Here is a 22665-nt window from a genome sequence, read left to right on the forward strand (position 1 = left end):
GTAGAATACGATTTGTAGGCCAGGATGTCTCTGTAGCACCCAAAGATAGTTCATTTAAAATATGTAACAAAGAAGAAAAAACAGCTGGAAACTGATTCATAATTAACTTATAAAAAGATGTATCAATTATATTAAAATATTTTGTTGCAAACTAATTTATGTCAATCGACAAAAATTGTGATGCAATGATAAGTACTAAATCTGTCATAGCTTCCATTTAAGTCTGAAATGTAGGAAAATAATAGCTGTGTTGAGCTGGTCACGACTGCTATGAAACGTTTTATCCAATTTCAAGCTTTATTTTTTTTGTACTATTAGTGCTACATACTAGTTATAGTAAAAAAAGAAATGTATCCATGTCCCACGCAGTTTTCTGTGTAGAATTTGCGTTGTATTACATTGCATGTCCGATGTAACACGCCTCTGGTGCGACTATGAGTTTAAGTGTCTTGCTCAGGGACACACTGGTTGACGTATCGCAATGGCAACCTCTGTTTAATTTCATAAATTTACAGTTTTTGTGATGTTAGCAAAGGGCATTTAGTCCAGTCGAAGTGGCTTCAGCCCTAAGACCCTGCAAGATATCCTGGTATGATGGTTTGAGGCAGAATTCCTCCGCAGCGCAGTGGAGATAGGTCTGGCAATGTAAGACTAAAGCAGAATCAAATCAAAACCCCACGACATGATTACAAAAGTACAGAATATGTTAAAAATATAAATAAATATATTGCCAGGACCTAGTAGTTTGACATATTCAATGTGCTGAATGCTTTTTTTGTGAAGACAAACTTGGATTCTGGTAACTTGTGATGGCTATTCCAATATTTTGCATATACAAAACACACTTTTTGAAAATGGATTGATTAAGGTTAGCTACATTATTGAAATAGCTTGCAGCCCATAGTTATCCGACTGTCTGGGGTATTTCATCAAACGTTATAGCTTTTTACCACCTGAAATAGATTAGTTGGAAGGCGTCACTTGGGATGAACTTTAAATCGATAACCCTTTCTTTTACGTATGTGTTTGATTTGAACAAGCTTTGTTTTCACACCTGAAGTTTAATATGAAAATTACAAGTTAACGTTATAGCTAAACAATTTGGTTTTAGGCCCCTAGCTAACTTAGCTAATGTCACAATAACGTGAATCAACGTTGACTTGGAGCATGGGGACTACGTTTTAGTTCTTCAAATAAGCCATAGTATATAAGCTAAGGTTAAACTACGTTAATAAAGAAGTACAACATATTTAAACAGAATAAAGTTAGGTGTGAAGGATGTAAACAAGACGTTAACGTTACCTTCAGAGTGTAAACTCTGTCCCCGTTATCATTTAGGTAAAACTGCAGAAACATCTCGACTACAAGTTATTCTCAAAGTTCCAAAATATATCAAAGAGGTTGTTTTATATCGACGAAAATCTCAAAAGTAGCTGGTAACACGCTCCCAGAAATCCACGTGCAGCTAAGTTTTACTCTGTCGCAGGGCGGATATCCGGTTTAAAATTCAGGGCGCTCGGCATTCTGGGAAATTGTGTTTCTTAACACAGTAACTTTCATCATTCCAGGTTTAGGGTTATTCCATACACTGTATAAAACAGTTTTTACAGTCTATATCCCAACAAAGAGAGCATTTTGTGCTACTTCATGAAAAAATAAAAAAACATATTCGAACGATATTTAATTTCTCTGGCCTGTGTGTTTATGATCAATACAAAAATAAAGTTAGCTGAACACACGAGAATGAAATGTTGGTTGTTTAATTGTGCAGTTGCAAATAAGCCATTTCAATTAGTGCACCATCTTATAAATGTACTAGCTATACTGTATAGAAAAAATACATAAAATATGTATTTATAAAACTTTATGCAGTTTGGAATGTTTCTATGTACAGAACTTTCAGTCAGAAGAAAACAAACCAACCTAAATCAAGTTTATTTTTAAAACATACTGCAGATGCAAACTGATGAATTGGTTGAAGACTTATCATCTCTCACAGGAAAGGTAGGCACAATGCTATTTTATTGACCTATGTGTATTATTTGCCACTAAAAGTTCAAATATTGCATGAATGTCCAAAGGTTTATTCAATTAGAAGTGTATAGTTTCACACAGGAGAGTGCAGCAGTCTGGACAGACAATTGCAAGAGTCTACTGTGTTGTTGTAAATCAAGAAATGTAGCAGATACTGTATCAATTAAAAAGTAAAAGTGTTGATTAGTCCAGGATTGAATAAAAAAGTAACAGTGAAAACACAGCTCAAGGTGGAGTTGGCTGAAGGTTTATGCAGTAGTACTTGTGTTACAGTTTTAATGTCTTCTGAAGTTTCAGTATATTCTACACTATTCTATATTAATTTAGGTGACAGAATCAATAAATATAAAATCATCATTATAAATAAAAATCATTTCCTGCAGTTGTGGTTTGGCCGGTCCTTCAGGTTGATGTTGATGATATTGTTCCCCAGTATATGTTCTCATACAGTTAAAAGAAAACCTTTGTTTTTTTTTTTACAATGGAGCATATTGGAAGCTGTTTAACTTTACACCAAGTAGCTGGATTGGAGATTGCAGATTGGAAAGTATTATGAAATACTCAGAAATACTAGCCAGACCTTTGAAGACATTTAAATAAACATGGTTTTCACATGGTATCTTTGCTGATAGAATTGGTCAAATTGCTATTGACCGCCCTTTATATTCTCACTTTCCTCTGACAGTTACAAGCCACAGACACGCAGATATAAAAGATGGATCCAATGTTTTCTCTGCCTGAGATCATCCCAAGTGACAGAGAAGAGCCTGCTTCTACTCAGTCAGGATCCCCTCACTTTTCTTATTTTTCCTCACATTACCACCAACTAGTTCCTGCTCCACAAGAGGAGCCAGACATCCACAGGTTGTCAGAACCCTCCTTTCAGACAAGCCAAGTTGGACAGTTTTGTCCGCCAGAACCTTATCTTGTGACGGGCGAATCGGTGTTGCTGAGAACTCCCACAGTTGCAGACTTGTTCCAGAGGAGAGCCAACCCCGATCACAGAGCAGACGCACTGTATTGGACACAAAGGGACTCGAACCAGCAATGTGTGCAGCATCTGATCCCAAGCTTGGCTGGCTCCATCCAACCCCAAGCTCAGGACTGCCCCTCTTCCTTCAATGTCCTGCCTGGTGTTTGTCCCCAGACTTTACCCCCTGATGCCAGGTTCCAACCTGGATTCACACCACTTTTACCAGAGGTCATAGTCACCCCTGGTTGTAGTTCCTATTTTTTGGTTCCTATCAGCAGCCCGCCAGAGTGCTGCTGCAGTGGATGTTCGCCTCCTCATTCTTGGCTCCTCCTGCCTGAGGTTCGTCCCAGCTGGTGCTTGTGTCCACAGGCGGTGCCCGTCCATCAGCCCTGCAGTCCAGACCGGTAAGGGACGTTCAGCTGATAATATGATCTTAGACGTAGAAACGCTGATTACCGTATCTGACTTAACCAATTTCACCCCAGGCTCTCGAGGAGAACGGCTCAGCAGGTCAGCAGGTGGCCGATGTCGGGGACAGAGCAGACTGAAGAGCAGAACAAGTCAGAAGGTCAGAGGTCAAGGGTTTAAAAGGGCAAGGAGGTGACATGAAAGGGTAACACTTTATAATAACCATCACTAATAAATGGTAAATTAATAGTTAATTAAACTTTAGTTAAGTTATTTTACTGTTAACAATGAAATGATGATTTATAATGTTTACTAGTTAGTAGTAGGGGTGGGGGGGTGATCGATACAGCATAGCATCACAATATTTTCCGTGGCAATACTGTATCAATACATAGACGGCAAGTATCGAGCTATTATTATATATGTGTTGGTCAGTTTGTCTGCTTGACAATCCCATTTTGCAGCAATACAATTGAAGTGAGATGAACAAACAGAGAAATGTATCTCTTTAGATAAAACAGATGTTGACAAAGTTTCCTTTTGGGGACATCATTTGAAATTGTATATAATATATAATATATCACAGGATATTGCAATATGTTTAAAATCGCAATTATATTGTATCGTGACATAAGTATCATGATGATATCGTATCATGATTCCCACCCCTAGTTATTAGTAATGCTATAATTTGTGTTATTATATCATTAGTTTATTGTAATATAAAACAATAAGTTTATACTTGGTTTGTGGTTAATACTTGTTTTGTAAACCATCTATAAACATTTTTTGGATGGCTATTATAAAGTTGCAACTATTTCTTAAACTAATAAGTGAATGATTAATAAGTGGTTTATAAAGCATCAGGTAACATTCATTTGGCCCCATTAAAAATTTTTTTTTTAGCATTCTATAAAAGAGATGATTATTTAATTATTTGTGCACCGATAATAACTATCTAAGAATGTTTATAGATGCTTGGCAAAGTCTCAATTAACTATTAACAAGGTATTATATTCATCAGATGCAACTTCATAATTTGTATGGCTCATGTCTTATAAACAATTTATTAATCATTAAAAAATACTTGATAAAATATATAAAATGTTATGAGAGCAACAATAAACTGTTAAAATAAATGATAGCATGACTAATAATTTGTAAACATTATTAATTATCATGTCAATGTTTGGCTTTTCTTCCAGTGCCACTGTGAGGTTGGCCTTTGTGGTTTTATGGAAAATTGCTCAAACGACAGGTCAAAATTTCAGTTTGTCCAATACTTTGATTTATGACCAAATACCTGCTAAACTAATGACATTCCCATCAGCCTCAGATGCAGTTTTGGTCTTGTGCTAGTTAGCATTATTAACATTATACCGGCTAAACATCAGCATTTTAGCTTTGTAGGCTAATTGTGAGCATGTTAGGATGCTGCTGATGATGTAAAGAAATACAGCCTCACAGAGCTGCTGGAACTACCGTACTGTAGGCTTTAGAAAAGTAGCCTACTTAACTCACCTCAACAACAGCAACAACAGTAAACTGGTCCTTGAGCATTGATGCATCAGTATTAACAATTTCTAATGTTCTTATATGTGTACCCTCATGTGTCACTTAAAAGAAATTAAAATGGTCAACTGACAATTTAGTCCCCTATTCTCTCCCATCTTTCTGTTTTTCCTCCCAGAAGAAGAGCAGAAAATGAATCCACCCAACAATTACAAACTACAAGCAAACAACACAGACGATAACAGAACAAAGTCCAAGTTTCCTCCTGGATCTCTACCATCTTCGGAGGAAGAATCACTGGCGGAAGTCGACTTGGAGAAATACATGGCGGTCGTGGACTCCCTCAAGGTCCCCTACTATATATTATAACATCAAATTATAATTATGTCTTTGGGTAGCTATGCAAATTGATTTCATCTTTAATCTGCCAAATGTTTTCATAGGTACAAAAAGCTGTCTATAATTTAAATGTTTTGTCACTTTGTTCAAACGTCAAATATTTGATCACGGAACAAAACTCTACAATGTGCAACGTTATGTTTGTGTTGTAAAACTAACGCACCATCAACGCCTAAACCTTCTGCTGTTTCTGACTCCGCACAGATCCATGAGGATTGGTCAGGGGAGGGCCAAAACAATGAAAATGAGAAGAAACTGAAGATAGAAAACGGCTTATTTCTGGAGTATCTGGATGAACTGTGCAGTGATGAGAACTTTGTCAGAGAGGTACGCTATCGATGGTATTCATACAATATGTAAACCATTATCCCCTCATTATTTTTGTTGCGTTTTTAAGCATGTCATGAACTTATTTTCATTGAATCAAAGTGCAACAGAGTGGTTTAAGGCAAAATTACCTTTTTATCACGACAATATGATCATCTTGTTCAAATATTTGGCTTTTTGTTCCACTAGCCTGTATATTTCATAGCCTGGAAATCCAGACCCAAATCCAAAAGATTAAGGGTCTGGCATTGAGTAATGAAAATGGTCCAACTTGTGCATTTGAAAATCTCACTGCACGCAGTTGGATAACACTACGATCAATCACAACAATACACAGGGTAACGTATCCAGAGCCCCAATACTCTTAGCTACCAGCGGAGCTAACTGGTAGATTAAACTGTCGCCATCTGTTTAGCTCGCCTCTGGCCTGCCTATATCAGATACACCGATGTGATTGGTGCAGCACGGCTACAAGGGCATAGTTAATGAGCATCATTACTGAATGCCAGAGTGACTCGCTGAGCAAATTCAAATTGTGGTCTCGCGAGAACTCCGGATTTCCAGGGTATATATTTCATGCTGTTGGATGATAATTACTGATCAATGTGGGCAAACTAAGGGAAGTTTTTATAGTCTCTGTGTCTCAATCTGTTCCCATCTCTTTTCTCAGACTGGTTCGACACTGAATGCAGAGTACCTGGATTTCCTGCTTTCGTCAGACCCAGAGCTCATTGACCTTCCAATGAAAAAACAAGAGCAAGAGGTGATAAAACATGATAATAAGTACTGTTAATGTTGTGTTTTGCAGTCAATTTCAGCATCAGTGTTATTTTGAAATGCAGGTGTGAGAGCTGCTGTACGTTTGTAAAAAAAAAAAAAAAAAAAAAAAAAGCATTGTAAAAATGCATCAACCTCCTGCCGACGCTAATATTGATTCTGTAAATGATGGCACATCTCCGGTGTGTTGCATAATACTTTTGTCATTATTGCCCTTTTAATTATGCACAGTATGAGGGGTTAAGTAAATAATCAGATCTTTGTTGTACTATCTCACTAACATACTAATTTTAAAGACTAACTAATCTTTTCTATCCTACATACCCTACATACATTGCATTATGGGAATTGTAGGATACAAGGTTTTGGGGTGTGGCTTTAATGAGTAACACAATGTTAGTGTATCTATCTTTCCGTCACAAGCCCCCCCCCCCCCAAGTTCATGTAAGTGCAATACTAAATTGCCCTTGCAGTGACCCTTTAATTTCTTACTTTCATATTTTTCTTCCAGGTGGGGTCGACGCTAAATACAGAGTACCTGAATCCCCCCCTTTCTTCAGGTCCAGATCCCATTGACCTAGTGTTACGAGAGGTAAGATAATAATAGATAATAGTTTTATGGCTGTGATTTGTCGCGGAGTTATGACCGAGTGCTAGGGGAGCTGTTAGGAAAGAAAATAATGTTGATTTAGAGCATAAAATCATTACAAGATGAAAGTTGTAACATTTCCAGAAAAAAATGATTACATTTCCTGACAGCCCATACAGTGCAGTTACTTTTTTGTTTTTACTTGCAAAAAAACTTGTGCCTTGACTGCATAACTGTCCGATGACAAGTTAACTCAGTTGGCAAGTTTATTAGCTGCAGTAAAAGCTCCAATTACCTTTTATAAAAAAGCAATAAAGTCATCTTTCATTTACATATTTTTGTTTTTCTCTGGATCAACAGATTTTGGAAGTGTTCCAGCAAAAGATATCATATCAATCTCCAGCTGACTCCAGCTGCGTCACTCCTGTAACCGAAGAAACGTCTCCGGGGACTTCACGCGTTGAGGAAACTGCACCACTCTCAAACGCTCAATCCCCCAATTTGGATCCTCCACGCTCAAGGTCTGACACAAATCCAAACCATGATGGACATAATCCACCTCTGAGCAATAAAGGGCCAAAGGAAGGTCGGTCGAGCTGTTCTCCCCTCCTGCCTTCACTCCTTCTAGAAGAAGCACTGCCAACTGATGCCACACTAAAATACAATAACCCTGTTAATGCCACGTCTCCTCTTAACCTCAATGGCTCCCTTACTTCACCACAGCAGATGCTTGCCAATCTCTCCCCAGGCCCCAGTCTTACTTCTGATTTGGAGGCAAGAGACAATGATGCATTGGTAGAAGTACCTGCGGCCACAGGGGATGAGTCAGAAGAAGCCTTAACATCCCTCTCAAACCTTGGAGACACACAGTCAGCTCAGGCATCTCAAACACTTCAGGAAGAACCTCTAGCTGTGGATCCTCCTGCCTCTGAGTCCCCCTCAACCTCCGGTGTTTCAGGGTCCAACGAGGACCCTTGTACGATTGTCACCACGGATCATGGTCCTAGTTTCAGAGCTGATTTGTTGACTGTCGGCCTACCGCATCCAGCTGGCCCTCTGGCTCTGACGGTCCTGGCTTTGAAAACACTTCCTTGCCCACTGCCTCAGATAAGAATATCTGAGGAAAAATGTAGCCCCAAAAACATTTACCCAAAGTCCTGTCGTCTCGCAGCAACTGCTGTTCCAGCTAATTCGCCTTTCTTGGCAGATTCCTACGCAAACTCTTGTTATCCCCCAGTTGACATATCAGACTCTGCGCCTGAAAAACAGACAGTAGAGCCACCCAAAGAATCGCAACTTTCTGAAGACCTAGCATCCTCTGAACTCAGGGAGACAGCAGCGACACAAAAGCAAACAGCTTCAAGAAAAGTAGGGATGACTAAGACATTTGAAAGGAAGGAAGAGAATAAGACCAAATCTAAGGAAACAACAAACATTAGACGAAGTCAGAGGCTGTCGGGTAAAATTGAAAAAGCAAGACTCAGTGGTGAATTCGCAATAGAGAAAGCAGAGGAGAAGAAACCACGTGAAAAGAGTGTTAAGAAAACAGCTAAATTCACCCCAGAGAGGAACAGGCTGGTTTATGAAAAACAGAAGAGACCGTCCTCGGGAGGAAGGCAATTATTTAAAAAAGAGGAGAGTCATTTTGAAGAGTGGAGCCAAGCAACAAAAACAGCAGATACAGCCGAGCAAAAAAAAGAGATTGGAGAGAAGGAACAACGTCAAAGACTCACAGGGGAGATGCAGAAACTCGAGGTGGAGGGAGGAGAACAGCGCAAGGCCAATAACCCCAACGGGAGCACAGAAACTGGAGCAGAAAACCCCCCTTTAACCAAAATGTCACAGGAAGAGAAAGAGATGGGTGAGAAAAGAAAAGAGGAGGGGATACAAATGTCCAATTTTGTAAAGAGAAGAACCTGGAGCGTGGCGACTGAGGGAAAAGTGCAGCTGCAAGGGGAAATCAAACACTCAGCAATGGAGAGAAGCGAGATGAAGTCCTCCCCTAAGAGAGAAATGCAGGAGGACGACAAACTGGAAGTGAACGTGAAGGAGGATGCAACGGTACAAGAGATTCTGCTAGTTCCAAGTCCAACGAAAAGAAGCAGAAACAGGAGAGATAAAGGGGAGAGTAGGGAGCAAGCTAACAATGCTAATAACACAAATTCAACAGGTTGCAAGACCAACAAGGAGGACAAGCTTTCTATACCCAAATCTTCTCTGCAGAGCCCAAAAGTTCAGACAGATACTCATTCAACAAAAGACTCAATTTACAGTTTAAGGTCACAAACTGTGTCAAAAAGGTCAGTACATAATAGGCTAGGAATTCAAGAGAACAAGGCAGCCAAGGCTACACATCAACCGTCTAACCCCAAACCAACAGCAGGTGTGAAAGACGAAAGTGTAAATGTAGAAGAGGCAGAATGCCAACTCGTCAAGTCGAGTCCGACGAAAAGATACCGGCATGAATGTGGTGCTGCTGAAAGAGAGAGGGAGACGAAGGTAAATGAGACGGACAAGGCGGAGATTGAAACAGAAATGATCCATTTAAGTCCGATGAAGAGGAAGGTGGCAGAGAAGAGAGGGGGCAAACACAGACAGAGACCAAAAGCAGAAGTTGACAGCAAAAAAAAAAAAGGTAAAGAAGGGCCCAGAGACAAAGATGGGACGGAAACATCTGGCTTACCCTCAACAATAAGTAGTATGAAGGCTAAGGATGGACAGATTTCAAATGCATCAGCTGGACAGGACACTTTTAAGTGCAATAGAAACCAAAACAAGACAAGTATAAAGACTTTGCCTTGTGCAAAACAAACACGCAAACGACAGCTGGATAAGGAGGACACAGCAAAACTTCCTTAAAAGAATTCACAGTTTAATTTATTGTTAAATATAAACAATATTCACACAAAAAAATGTAAGAATTCATTTACATAAAATAAACTTTTTGAGTTTCTTTTTGTACATACCATTGTCCCTTTTAAAAAAAAACATTCAATATACATCATATAAATAAGACATTTTATGGCTTCAAATGACAAAAGTAAAAGTAAGTAGCCTTTTAACAGCATCTGGAAAAGATTTATTTTGGATTATTAAAAATCTACACTGGTAAACATGAACACAACTTCAAGTCCTTAAATATACAAGGACACACACATCCAAACACACTGGCATCAAACTTAGAAAAATACAATACTTTGTCGATGATTATTCTGGTTTATATGTCCCGTTACTGCATTCAAGGATGCCAACAAACTTAACATCCCGTAAAAAAAAAAAAATCCTTATTCAAACTTTTTGTTTTTGTAGAGTGATTCGTTGCCGTTGCGCATGTTTCCGTTGTTATTTACAGCCTTCCTATTGGCCAGCTGGGAGCCCGCCTCCAATGGCTGCATGTACTCGTTCACCACTCTCTGATAGGTCGGGTGGGTCGTCAGCACTCGCATCAGGTTTTCTATGGGAAAACAAGGCGGATGTATTGAGGATTTTAATGATTTTTTTATTTACACTAAATTATCACCTGATGAAACACAAATGTGTCAGTTGCCCTTTTGTTTCATCAAGTAACTGAAACAATCTGACAGAAGAAGAGTAATTCAGAGAAACAGAGCAGACTACAAAAGGATATTTAGCAGTTTTTTTATTTTGACATATTATACTTGTAGACATTTCCTATTTGTCTGAGCGGTTAGTGTATTAGTAGTGTAATAGTGTATTTTAGGTCGTTTTGAAAATCTTTTGACAGTTTCTGAGTGGCCTATAAAATTATTCATTGTTCTGACTATTATAAGTAAACCTAAATAAACCTAAATCTTAAAAAGGCACGAAAATTATGTTTATAGAGCATGTTTCATTAAAAGATGAACTAAATGTAATGAGATGACGATTCAGTAACCTAAAATCAAACAAAAGTCTAATGGAGGCTGGTGCATCACAGGTCCAGTACCACACAGCGCTCACTGGTGGAGGCATTTGAGCTGCCTGTTATTCTATTATTATCTACCAAAGTCAATACTTAGAGATCCTCACCTTCAGTAAGCCGGCCTTGAATGGAGGCCTGTGTGTAAAGCTCAGCAGTGTGACGCTGAGGAAAACCCAGCAGCGCCCCCATGAGGTCTGCCAGCTCCTCTGCACTCAGACTGCCTCTGCCCTCTCTGTCAAACAGCTGGGAAACAAAAACAGTGCATTTAGAAAAAAACAAGTAGGAGAGGAGGTCTTTGACACATGAGGGTATTCTTAATCTCAAGTCAAAAACAAATGCTGTAAAAAAAAGACAACAACAATAGGACTTACAGTAAAACCAGTATGAAGTAGTGACTTGAAGCTGACAGATCCTGACAGAGCGGCAACAGTCAAATAGATCTGCCTCAGGTCCACAATCTCATCCTGAAAAACAAAATACACACACACACACACACACACACACACACACACACACACACACACACACACACACAGGTTTTTGGACACAGGTTTACTTATTTTATAAAAAGTTTTTTTTTAAATTACTTTATTTTTGGGTGTTTTTCTTGAGAACAGTGCAAGCAGAAACTAAAACTGGTATTAAACTGATTTGCCCATTAATAAAATGCATGCAGCAGGTCATGTTCGACCAAGCAATCCTATGGCTTGCTTTAGTAGATGTCTCTCACAACATGGGAGCTATTGTTTGTGTTTTTAAATATGACATACGTATACAGTATATCTTTCGAAGGTCTGTACTACTACACTACTATATTATTACAGAAGGCATTACACTTTTTAGGCCTTTTAAACTTCAAAACAAATCGTAGAATATCTGAGGAGTCACTGTGATGCTTTGTTCACTCTGAAAAAAATAATAAATCACAAAACAGGTGATTTGCAGAGATTTATCGGAGTTTCTTTAAACGCAGCCTACTCTACAGTCTTCTGCAGTTCCTGAACTGGATTAGTGAGCGGTAAAGAGGGTTTGGAGTCACGTTTTATGTGTTAAAGCCTCTGGTGAAAAACAAATATTCACATCATATATTAACTGGTAACATCCAACATGCGCTCTCATAAAACTCCAGAGGACATTTAGTACTTTGCTGCACCAGGGGCACGTTCAATCTCGAAACCGTGTTGAAGGACATGTTTCCATGGAACGGTGTGAAATGGTGTGCAACGGCTTTGAGTTAAAGGGGAACTATGCAGTTTTTTTAGCTTAATTTACTTTAACTGAACAGCTTCAGAGTCATTGGAATGGTTATATGACTTTTTTTCGGGTTGAATGGTGGTCGTCTCGCTTCCCCCTAGCGCCTGTGAGCAGAAAAAAAACCACCCTTGCAACTTTTGCAGTATTGCGTGATATCAGGTCTTGCGATGTAACAAATTGCTTCACGGCACTGCATACATACGCCCATTCAGGAACCGGCTATCTATAAGAACAAGGTAGCGATGGAGTTTTTCACACTATTGTCATGGCTGAGCCTGCAAAAAAGAAGCAGAAAGCTAGGAAAGCACTGTCGGAGGAACAGAGAAAAAGGAAACGGCAGACTGACCGAGCAACATCGGACCTGCGTTTTCAGAATGGGGAGAACTGAGACAAACCGAAGCCGATGCTGACCTGGCGTTCTTGCGGTTGCACTTGTAAGTATCTTTGGGATAAACTCAGTTTAATCTTTGTATTTCTTGTTAATTGTGACCTCAGGATGTTTGCTATTGTCTGTAAAGGTTTTTATTATGATCGCTGTCTGTTACGGGCTTACTAGCTAGCTTACTAGCTGTCTACCTCAGCGGACATGGCTCCGTGCGTTCGCCGGCTTCTATGAAAACAAATGCACATGACCAGAGGGAGAAGATGGGAGTGGGGAGAGTCGCCAACGAGTTTTTACAACAGTGTTGCCAAATATCTATTCCAAAGCTGTAGGGGGAGCTCTATAGAGAAACCTGCGAGCAAAAAGCGAGAAAACAGCTAAGAAATTGCCAAAACTGCATAGCGTCCCTTTAAGTGTTTTCTCGTTTGGTGGGTGTGTCTTTCGTCTATTGGCTGTGTCACAGGTGATACCAATCAGCAGAGACGTGAATGTAAACTCGTGGTAATAAAAAGGCAGAGCGCCTAAGCACCCAACAGGGTGTTCAACGCACCCGTTTCAGTTTAAAAAAAATGTGGTGCTACGTTTTGTCGGGGCTGAACATGGCACTGTTAGTTATCTACAAAAACACAGATGTAAACACCAGTGAAAAATGCACAAGAAGTTAACACAAAAAAAAACTGCTTCTACCTTGGAGTAGAGGCCACAGATGGTGACGGCTGTCGGCCTATCTGTCAGCCCGAGGATAGAGGCGAGCTCCTCTGCACTGGCCTTTGAGCCCTGAGCTCCTGACTGACACCTGTCCAGCATTCTGTCCAGTGCCGCTTCCACTTCATGCGCTCCCAGACTGAGAGAGAGAGTGAGAGAGACCAAGATGGTAAGAAAAGAGAAGAGGATGAAACAAAGTCATATACCGTTTTCACAAGACTGAGACCAGCCGCCGACATGAACACACATTTTCTCATACCCATTTCTGTGCAACAGCGAGAGCGTTTCCCGGGCAGGTGACTCCAGTGGGAAAGAGAGACCACCAAGCTGGTTGACAGGAACTCGGCCCTCCATCACATAATCTGTAGCTGGCACTCCGAGGGCCCTGAAGCAAAGCGAAAAAAAGAGACATTAGACGGCACGCACAACATATAGTCTACTCAGTAGACTACTCTCAGTGACCAAATTTGAGAGCTTTTAATCCCGTAGTTTGGGTTTGTTTTGGAGGAAATTAATACAAAGTGAAAAGGTTTAATTTGTATAGGACAAATATAATTACCCGACAGATAGTCTCGCTTTGCCAGACCCTCCTCCAAAGCGCACTGAAGAAGGGTCTGGCTACTCCACATAGTATTCGGGGATGGGAGGAAAACGTGCTCTGGTTTAATGGCATTTCTTTAAACCAATCAGAAACGTCATGGGCGGCACTAAGCTCCGCACGGAGCCGCTGCAAAATAGTCGTGCGAGAGAAAACTCAGATTGGACAGATAGTCTAGCTAGCTGTCTGGATTTACCCTGCAGAGATCTGAGGAGCTGTTAACCATAGTCCTCAGAAATCCACTGAAGTTAAGATTCCAACACAAAGAACGCAGAAGGAAACGGAAAATACACGCATCCGGCGGAATTTCCTGCGGCACCGGAGCAATCCCGGAAGTGGAACACGAAGGATATAGACTACCCCGACAGACAACTGCTAAATAAAAAATGAAGTGCTGGCCGAAGTGACAGCTCACATCCAAATATTTCTTCATGTGAGTCAACAAATCCTCTTATATAGTTCAATTATATTTTATATAATTATTTATTATTTCCTTCCATCTGTACTTATTGTACATTACTATTATTTGCTAATTATTTGCTATATATTATTATTACTTATCTGTATTTCTGCCCTTGTGCTGCTGCAACATCTAAATGTCCCCTCTGACGACTCAATGAAGGCTCATCTCATCTTAAATTATTACTGTCTGTACCTGACATAGTAACATACAATATCTGGCTAATAGTAAAAAAAATATATATTTTTATATATATTTTTATAATTATATTTTAATTTATTTATTTCTTACTTATAGTAAAACAGCAGCATATTATGCTACTTACTTGGCCATGAGTTTCTGAACATTGTCTGCATACAGGTTGGGATTATTCTTCTCCTCCAGGGAAGGCTTGTAAACTGGCAGGAACTGCAGCACAATAAAGTTAGTCACAGCAGCAGGTACAGGAGCAAAACACACAGTGGATTGTAATAGTCACACAGTCAAACATTTAAAAAAAAATGTAACTTTTCACCAAGCTGAAAAGTACTGATCTCTCCCGTTTGTCTGTCACATCTCTGATCACACCCACCACCGGTGATGAAAATGATCAGTAGTGTGCTGCTTTGTTGCACCTCACGTCTCACAGTGATCCAAGAGTGTACTGAACTTTATTTTTATTATATTTGTGATGAGTTGATGTGTGAGGTGAATCATCTGGTAAACTGTCTTACCTCAACGGTACTGTTGGTGTAGAACTGAGAAGTTGTGTGCCACAGTGCCTCAAACCTAACGGACAAAGACCCAATGTTATATTCCAGGTAGAAAAAATAAATACCGTCAGTGTGTGGAACTGCCATCTCTGATGTTCATTTGTTTTTAATCATTTAAACAAATTTTCTGCAGCTTGCCATGGTGACTACGGCCGCCAACTACAGCGCTACGTGAAAAAACCCATTAACCTGACAGACAAATTGGAGATCACAGATGAACTCACCAGGTTGTTCCTTTGTATGACCAGCGGACAGTATTCTGAGGAAGAGTCATAAAAAGACCAATCAGTGGACACAATCCAAAAAAAGATATCTCTAGTACAGACTGGGAGGGGAGTTTTTTTTTTTTTTTTTTTTTTTTTTTTAATAGCATGTATAATTCTTATCACTTTCCCCCTATCACACACCCTGACAGGCACCAGCTTGCCTACATACTGGCCTGGACAAATATAACAGCACGTTTAAAAACATAACTACAGCCTGATCAATTGTACCATAGTGTGGTGCACGCGTGGGTGGGGGAAGTGACAAGGAAGACATGACTAAGTGAATGAAAATGAATAAGAGATGTGTGTCAAAACAAACTGCAGTAACAAAGCATGTCCTGTATGTGCTTTGTTATGATACAATACAGGTTGCTCAACTTTAAAAAAAGAGGACAGTTTGTTGTTCTAATGACCTATTTTCAGATATGATATTGTTTCGGTTTTAAATTATGTTTAAGATCTTAAAATTCATATTTGTATGGACTTTAATCCTTTTTCATGCAGTAAACAATGTGCTGACAAAGTTAACTTTTAATGTCTTTAAAATTCATATTTGACATTTAACTTCATTCAATAACTTCTCAACCCACTCAGGATGTGTAGTTGTTTGTTTTTTTTGAATCAAGGGTGGACATGTGTGACTAACCTACTACAGAACCAGGAAAGATTTTGAATGCAATTTTCCAACGAGTGATGACTTAAGGATGATATTTAATACCTGACTATTAAGCAGTTGTACACCTCCAGACTCCTATAATCCCACAAATGCTGTATTTTTTGACCTGGTTCTTCATTACATATAAAACAAAAACATTTTTTTTTTAAAATATGTTCTAGAAATTGGATTTTGGAAATTGAACAGCATTATAAGGGGCAGGGGGCATAGGTAATAGCTTTTCTTTTTGTAAATCAGTGAATAAAGAGTTTCTCTACAGTAAAAACAAATGTCTTTTGTTTTGTTTAAAACCGCAAGTCAATTTTAACGAGACCTTGCTAGAGTTGCGTTAAGTTTTTTGAGACCTTGAAATCATGGCCCCAGTTTAAGTGTAGACCTTCCTCAGTTACATTTAATAAAAACACCTTTGAGGTAAAGTTATGAGGTGACCTAACCTTTCAACTCTTTTGACAGGACAGATGGAAGCTTCAAGTATCAAATCTGTCATGTTTATTAGTTTCCAGGTGATTTTACAAGCTAACAGATCAACTCACCAGCTTGTTGGGGTAACGCAACAGAACAGGTTGGACCGGGACTCCGGCGAGGAAGGCGCCTGACAGAGAAGACGGAGTAATTATTCCTCCAGTAGCAAAACAATCAGCTGCTGCGCCCTTTATCCTCTCATTCTTACATCATTTGTACAGACAGTGAACAGACTGTAGCACTGTGCCAAGTCAAACATCAAGAAAAACCAGATGGGACTCACTGTCCGTACTCACCAGGTTTAAATTTGATAAGAGCGCTGCCGTTAGTTGTGGTTCCCTCAGCAAACATCAGCATCTAACCATTAAGAGACGTGATTTATGAGTTAAGAGACATGCAGCTGCAGCTCGGTGCAATTCCAGCGGGTGAATTTACAGGATTTATGGCCCGTCAGAGCCAGGAAATCAAAGAAACAAGAAGACAATGTATCTTTGGGCCAATCTGCCTTCTGTGATTATATACTGGTTTCAAAATTAACACATTCTGTTCCTCGGGTTACATTCTGCAATTTCCAAACTTTGTATCTTTAAAAGGATACAATAAGAAAGGTATTCCCTGAGACGCAGAAAAGTGAGTTGTTTCCCTTCTTACCAATGTAGCAGATACAGTTTCCATCCTAAAGACTTTATCTAATCTTGATCAACTGTTTCTTTGTGATGAATCAGATGTTATCTTGATCAGCTGTTTACATGTGCTGATGTACACCTAAGAAGCCACTACAAGCAGAGAAGATAACGCTAAGGTTTGCACTGTTGTTGTCATTTCTGGCGTCACCCTTATACCCTAATAGTTGCAAAATGTGATTGGATAGTTTGGTAGTAATTGCCAGTTCTGTAAACGAAGATTAAATTCAAAATGGAAGCAAATCATTTATCTGTCTTTTTAGTTATATAAATACAAGGTGCAGCATCTCACCTGAGGCCAGTAGCCATTAGAGGTCAGCCTCTCTGTGACCTGTGTGACTGCCTTTTTCCTCGATTCTGGATCCTTTCTGCTCACCAGTACAGCCTGGTTGAACTCCAGCAGAGCTACGACACACACACACACACACACACACACACACACACACACACACACACACACACACACACACACACACACAAATCAGAACCAGAACCAAAAGGGAGGAGTCCAGAGCGAGTCGGCCAAAAAAGTAAGACAGGAAGTGCCGAAGCAGGCAGAGCAGATTAGAAGCCAAAAGAGTGAGTCGCTTGTCTTGTTTATCTTTTGACTTCCTTGCATACTTCTATATTCCTCGACCCCTCTATTCTAAATATTACTCTTGGTTGTTTGCCTAATACTGTAGGTTGGCAACTCGGGTTGAGATTTCCCATCGATGAGCCCACTGCACTGTGCCTGCCAGTTAAGTTTAAAAAGTAATGCGGTAAAACATTATTTCATCCAGGCACTGGAAAGTTGTACAGTTACTAACTCTCACTCGCCAAAGTAAAACATTTACACTTTACTCTGCCTGCTTTCTATGATGTCTCCCCAAAGTGATTTTGCATTTCTCTTTTTCCACTGTTATCCTTCAGAGATTCACTGTTTGTAGCAGAGAAATAATTCAGTTACAACAAGAAAAAAGGAGGAAATGAGCAACTCAAAAGTTTCAATGTATGGCTGCAACTAAGGATTTCATTATCTATTAATCTGCAGATTATTTTCTAGATGAATCAATTAATCATGTGGTCTATAAAATGTCATAACATTGTATCAAGGTCCAAGGTGTTGTCTTTAAAATGTCTTGTTTTGTTTAAAGCTTTAGCGCCTAACTTTTTGATATTAATGAACGTCTGTTACATTCAAGCCGTTGCCAAATGAGTTGCTACAAAGCTAATTAAGACTATCAGCTCCATACAACTCTCTCTGTATTTCTCAGTATGGCTATGCTCAGAAGATTGTGTCGTCTGGCGACTTTCCCGCGCAGAAACTCGAGTGAAGATAATCACCTCTTCTGAAGAGTCCATGTTTTTTAAACCTCCGTCTCCTCCTTGTCTACTAGTAACTGTGTGGAGGAGCGTGCGCGATCACGGAAGGCTTGTATCATGTGGACGCCGCCGACAGTGTTGTTGTCATTACTTAGAATTCCTCATGGGGGCGACAGAAACTACGCACTATAGCTTTAAAACCCAAAGATATTCAGTTTAATATGATATAAAACTAGCGCTGGGTACCAAATTCTATCCATTTTGGCACTGACCGAATTGTCTCTATAGCTCATCAGCTTCAGTGAGCCAATAAGCATGCAGCATGCTTCTAACAAGATCTAATAATGCTGGCGATTGGTTGTCTATAGTTAGACGTCGCAGAGACACGCAGGAAAAACTCAATGTTACGCACAGAAACGGGGCTCACGTAGAAGGAGCTGAAAAATAAATAAAAAGATTTGCGCCATGATGGTTAATGTTGTAATTTCTTTTTGTTAAAATGGATTTTATAAAATTGGTATCGAAAAAAATATTGTTCAGGAAACGGTATCAAAGTCACAGTATAGGTATCGGTACCAGTTGAAAATGACTATACGATACCCAGCCCTATATGAAAAGAGAGAAAAGCAGGAAATGTTCAGGCTGGAAACAGCATCCCATTTTTGCGATTAAATCGATTATCAATACAGTTGCTGATTTTTTTTTCAGTCGATCGACTCATCAATTATCCGATTAATCGTTCTATTACAGCTACAGCTCTATTTCAATGCTTTTAAGGTGACATGAACTTCTGAAAAACACCACCAAGTGATTTGTCAAATCAACAACCAGTATTCAGAAAAAAAGCAGCAAATGCTCACATTAGAGAGGCTGTAACGAGCCAAAGTTTTGTATTTCGGGTTGATAAATGACAGTCATCTGATTCATTGGTGTTGATTCACTTTCTGTAGTGTCAGCACTGTTTAGATGATCCAACTGCAGTTTTTAAAAGCTGTATCAACCAACAAAGAAGGAGTCTCAGCCCCCACAGCCCCTCACCTCCTATGACCGGCAGGCTGGCGTTCTCTGACCGCGACACCACCGTTGCCAGCTGGGTTGGAAGCAGAACCAGCATGTCCAGAAAGCTGCTGTGAGGCGCCACCACCAGCACCGGCGCCTCCTTCAGGTCCGCCCTGCGACCAGTGACCCTTATCCGCAGGAAGCCCAGGATCATGAAGGCAGCTCGGCTCAGCGACCAGAGGATCGGGTGAAGGAGCCACTGCCTCCAGCCCTTGATAGGCCGAGAGCGTTCCTCCTCGGACAGGCCGGCCAAACGCAGCCGGGCAAAAGGCCACATAATGATGAAAATAAGAGCCGCCAGGGTGACGCGAAGAGGGAAGAGGATGCTGCCCAGGATGATGCCCTAGGGACCAGAAGAGAAAAAAGGTACATTTAAAGCATCATTTGGGTCTGCAAGGGTTGTGTTGTAGCACACCTTGTATAATCACAACATGGCTGATTTTAAAACACTGACACTAGACTTTCTAATCATTTTCTATGGATTCAATGCATTACCTGACTTCTGATGTAGCCTACATTAATTCAATTTGATTGTATATCAACTTTAAAAACAGAATAAATTATTAAATATGTTTGTTTGAAATGACTCAAGTCTTTTGTCTGATGTAGCAGACACAGTTTACTGCATTGACCATCGATTTCAGTGGTTAGATGTAATTTTGCAAATAATGTACTGCACATGGGTTAATAATGTACTGCAAATGGGTTAATAATGTACTGCACATGGGTTAATTTTGGAGAAAAAAAATATTCTTATAAACATCATGATACTAATGTCAGCCATGTTGGCATGGCTACTCATGTGTCTAGACCTTCTTATATACAGTCTATGGTCTAGACTAGAGCATAGTCTATGCTCTAGAGTTATGTAACTCTGTGGTATGTTGTGGTATTTATGTTGCTATCATCTGTCATGCCTGAAACATTTATGACTTGGCTGTTTTGCTTAGGTACCACACTCAGAAAGGGAAATGTGAAAGACTCTTTGTTCTCTTGGAGCTCACATAGAAAAAAATGGAATATAGAAATAAGGCATGTAAAAATGACCAGAGAAGGGAACTTTTAGTTTAGACAGAGTCCAAATATAGCACTATTATCTCAATGACTAACGTTACTGGCATTACATTCAAGCACATTAGAAGTTCGTGTTAGGAAGTTATAAGCCTCATTTGAGGACAAACTCAACCCTTAACGTTATCATTTTGACTGCCTGGTTAGTTTAAGGTGGCAGATTTGGACTTCTGTCGCTATTAAACTTAAACTCGCTGTGAATTAGTGCCAGTGTGTCGGACTCTGCGCTCCATTTCAGCCATGAAATCAAATATTTAGAGACTTTAATTTGAGTTACCCTGATCCTCTGTGCTCTGGTCAGCTTCACCTGGCATATAAACGGATTTGGATACTCGTGCGTTGCTGAGTGACATTCGTTCCTCTCCATGGCGACGGGGCTAACCTGACGGACACGTTCAACTAAAAAATAGGCTACTTTTCAGAATTTAAAAAAGAAAAAATAATCACACGGCCTTATCGGTTGAAGAAAAAGTTCTTTAAGAAAAAATATTGGCACTTGTGTGTTGACAGCTCCGCACTTTTTTTTGTTGAAAATCCTCCCGTTAAAAATGCCTCGCGCAGTAAAATTTAAAAATAGAACGTTAGCTGACGTTCAGTGAAAACAACGGCTGAAAAGTACTCCAGGCAACAACAAAAAAGTCGACTATAACTAGCTAAGCTAACTTAAAAAAAACTTTTTCTGGTCTCTATCCTACACATGGCGAAACAAGCGATTGGCCATCCTTTCTTATATTGTATACACTCCTCCCAACCTGTCCCGCCCCTTCACAGTCTGACAGTCCAGCCTATGGGCTAACGTTATGTGCCCGGCCCATTGCGACTCAGGGGTGGGTGTGGGTAAGGCAAGTCAAACCGGTCCCTGAAACTAAACTGCTGGCATTCCAAGACTTTTTTGGAAAACCATATATATGGAAGCCTAATCGATGAAATGTCAAATAAATAAATATATCCATGATAAATCAAAACATAGGCCTATTTATGGAAGTCCATTTTCGCCAATGTGATGACAAAAAAAAAAAAACATCCTATTGAGTTAGTATCTCGAAATAATGAGAAACCTTATCAAAATAATAAGTAGCCTATATTTTGAAAAAGTGGCTAATTATTTTGAGATACTAACTCATTATTTTTAAAATACTAATGCTATGGAAGCATTTCCGCCAATGTGATAAAAAAAACAACTCCTGTAAGTAAATAATGACTTAGTTTCTCAACATAATGACTATCTCAAAGTGATTTAGTATTTCAAAATATTGCCTTAGTATAGGCCTATTTTTAAAATGTTTCCATTATTTTGACATACTAAGTCATTTACAAAATGAGTCGTTAGATACTAAGTAATCATTTTGAGATACTACTCATTATTTTGAGAAAGTTATGTCATTATTTTGAGAAAGTAAGTAGTTATTTTGAAAGTAATTATTTTGAGAAGGTCTCTGATTATAATGACTTACAGGATTTTCTTTTCATCACAGTGGCAGAAATTGGCTTAATTTGATACTAAGTGAAACTTTTGTCAAAATTCTGACTTTTAAATTAAAATAAAAACCAAAGAAAGCCCTTGAACATGACATTATCGGTTCACTTTCCTTAAAGTTTATACCTGTAAACTATTTTAAAGCAATAACATACATTTTCATACACACAATTTTTTGTTTATATATATATATATATATATATATATATATATATATATGAGCCTTTTCATATTTATGAAGACCTGCAGCAGGCACACAGAAAATAGGCCTATGCTCCTGAATACAGAGACTTAGGCATTGACAGGTTAAAAGTGCCTAGAAACCTCAGACTTTGATTGTCTCTATGATGTTTAGGGATGTTGGTCAATTTGCGTAAATGTCCACCTTTTATACCTATTCATTCATGAATGTAACAAACGCTGTACAAGTGTTCTGATTCTCGCCTCTCAAGTTTCCCCTCCACCCTACCTGACAGCTTTTGTTCTCACAGCAGGGTGTTGCTGCAGATACCAAACACACACACACACACACACACACACCCACAATCAAGAACTTTAACAAGCAGAAGGAAGA

At 39.4% G+C, this 22665-nt stretch overlaps 3 protein-coding genes and 1 long non-coding RNA gene across 6 annotated transcripts in view; 2 read left to right on the forward strand and 2 right to left on the reverse strand.

Annotated features, from left to right (window-relative positions):
- The window catches only part of nop10 (NOP10 ribonucleoprotein homolog (yeast)), a 2427-nt gene extending 901 nt beyond the window's left edge, over nucleotides 1-1526 (reverse strand). The window contains exon 1 of the mRNA XM_031304289.2: nucleotides 1303-1526. Coding sequence (XP_031160149.1) covers nucleotides 1303-1356 — 54 coding nt within the window. The 5' untranslated portion in view covers nucleotides 1357-1526. The remainder of the gene's footprint in view (nucleotides 1-1302) is intronic.
- The window catches only part of LOC116053262, a 26262-nt gene extending 15478 nt beyond the window's left edge, over nucleotides 1-10784 (forward strand). Inside the window, exons 3-4 of the long non-coding RNA XR_004105786.2 lie at nucleotides 2126-2127; nucleotides 10773-10784. This is a non-coding gene — a long non-coding RNA (uncharacterized LOC116053262). The remainder of the gene's footprint in view (nucleotides 1-2125; nucleotides 2128-10772) is intronic.
- LOC116053255 lies at nucleotides 1952-10274 on the forward strand. 3 transcript variants are annotated; one of them, XM_031304270.2, is made up of 8 exons: nucleotides 1952-2004; nucleotides 2720-3411; nucleotides 3493-3575; nucleotides 5106-5275; nucleotides 5531-5653; nucleotides 6324-6416; nucleotides 6942-7022; nucleotides 7380-10274. In XM_031304270.2, exons 2-8 carry the CDS (start codon nucleotides 2750-2752, stop codon nucleotides 9876-9878), a joined length of 3711 nt encoding a protein of 1236 aa, XP_031160130.2. In that variant the 5' UTR covers nucleotides 1952-2004; nucleotides 2720-2749; the 3' UTR covers nucleotides 9879-10274. The 3 variants fall into 3 exon arrangements, with proteins under 3 accessions (XP_031160130.2, XP_031160131.2, XP_035850005.1); XM_031304271.2 differs by having other exon boundaries at nucleotides 5109-5275; XM_035994112.1 differs by lacking the exon at nucleotides 5531-5653.
- Nucleotides 10015-21412, reverse strand: lpcat4 (lysophosphatidylcholine acyltransferase 4). The gene is made up of 13 exons (XM_031304286.2): nucleotides 20892-21412; nucleotides 19523-19886; nucleotides 17472-17584; nucleotides 16793-16853; nucleotides 16568-16626; nucleotides 15317-15351; nucleotides 15054-15108; nucleotides 14666-14748; nucleotides 13542-13667; nucleotides 13265-13421; nucleotides 11313-11405; nucleotides 11049-11184; nucleotides 10015-10473 (listed from the first exon to the last, which is right to left on the reverse strand). Exons 1-13 carry the CDS (start codon nucleotides 20979-20981, stop codon nucleotides 10304-10306), a joined length of 1542 nt encoding a protein of 513 aa, XP_031160146.1. The 5' UTR covers nucleotides 20982-21412; the 3' UTR covers nucleotides 10015-10303.
- Between the last annotated feature and the right edge of the window lie 1253 nt (nucleotides 21413-22665).

Source organism: Sander lucioperca, chromosome 17 (assembly GCF_008315115.2).
Source record: "Sander lucioperca isolate FBNREF2018 chromosome 17, SLUC_FBN_1.2, whole genome shotgun sequence".
NCBI classification, from domain to species: domain Eukaryota; kingdom Metazoa; phylum Chordata; class Actinopteri; order Perciformes; family Percidae; genus Sander; species Sander lucioperca.

Coding starts and splice junctions, on each gene's coding strand:
- LOC116053255 (XM_031304270.2), top strand. CDS start 2,750: ATGGATCCAATGTTTTCTCTGCCTGAGATCATCCCAAGTGACAGAGAA. Junction 5,276..5,530: donor CGGTCGTGGACTCCCTCAAG/GTCCCCTACTAT, acceptor GACTCCGCACAG/ATCCATGAGGATTGGTCAGG. Junction 6,417..6,941: donor TGAAAAAACAAGAGCAAGAG/GTGATAAAACAT, acceptor TTTTTCTTCCAG/GTGGGGTCGACGCTAAATAC.
- lpcat4 (XM_031304286.2), bottom strand. CDS start 20,981: ATGGAGAGGAACGAATGTCACTCAGCAACGCACGAGTATCCAAATCCG. Junction 13,422..13,541: donor TCGCTGTTGCACAGAAATGG/GTATGAGAAAAT, acceptor TCTCTCTCTCAG/TCTGGGAGCGCATGAAGTGG. Junction 11,185..11,312: donor TACTTCATACTGGTTTTACT/GTAAGTCCTATT, acceptor TTTGTTTCCCAG/CTGTTTGACAGAGAGGGCAG.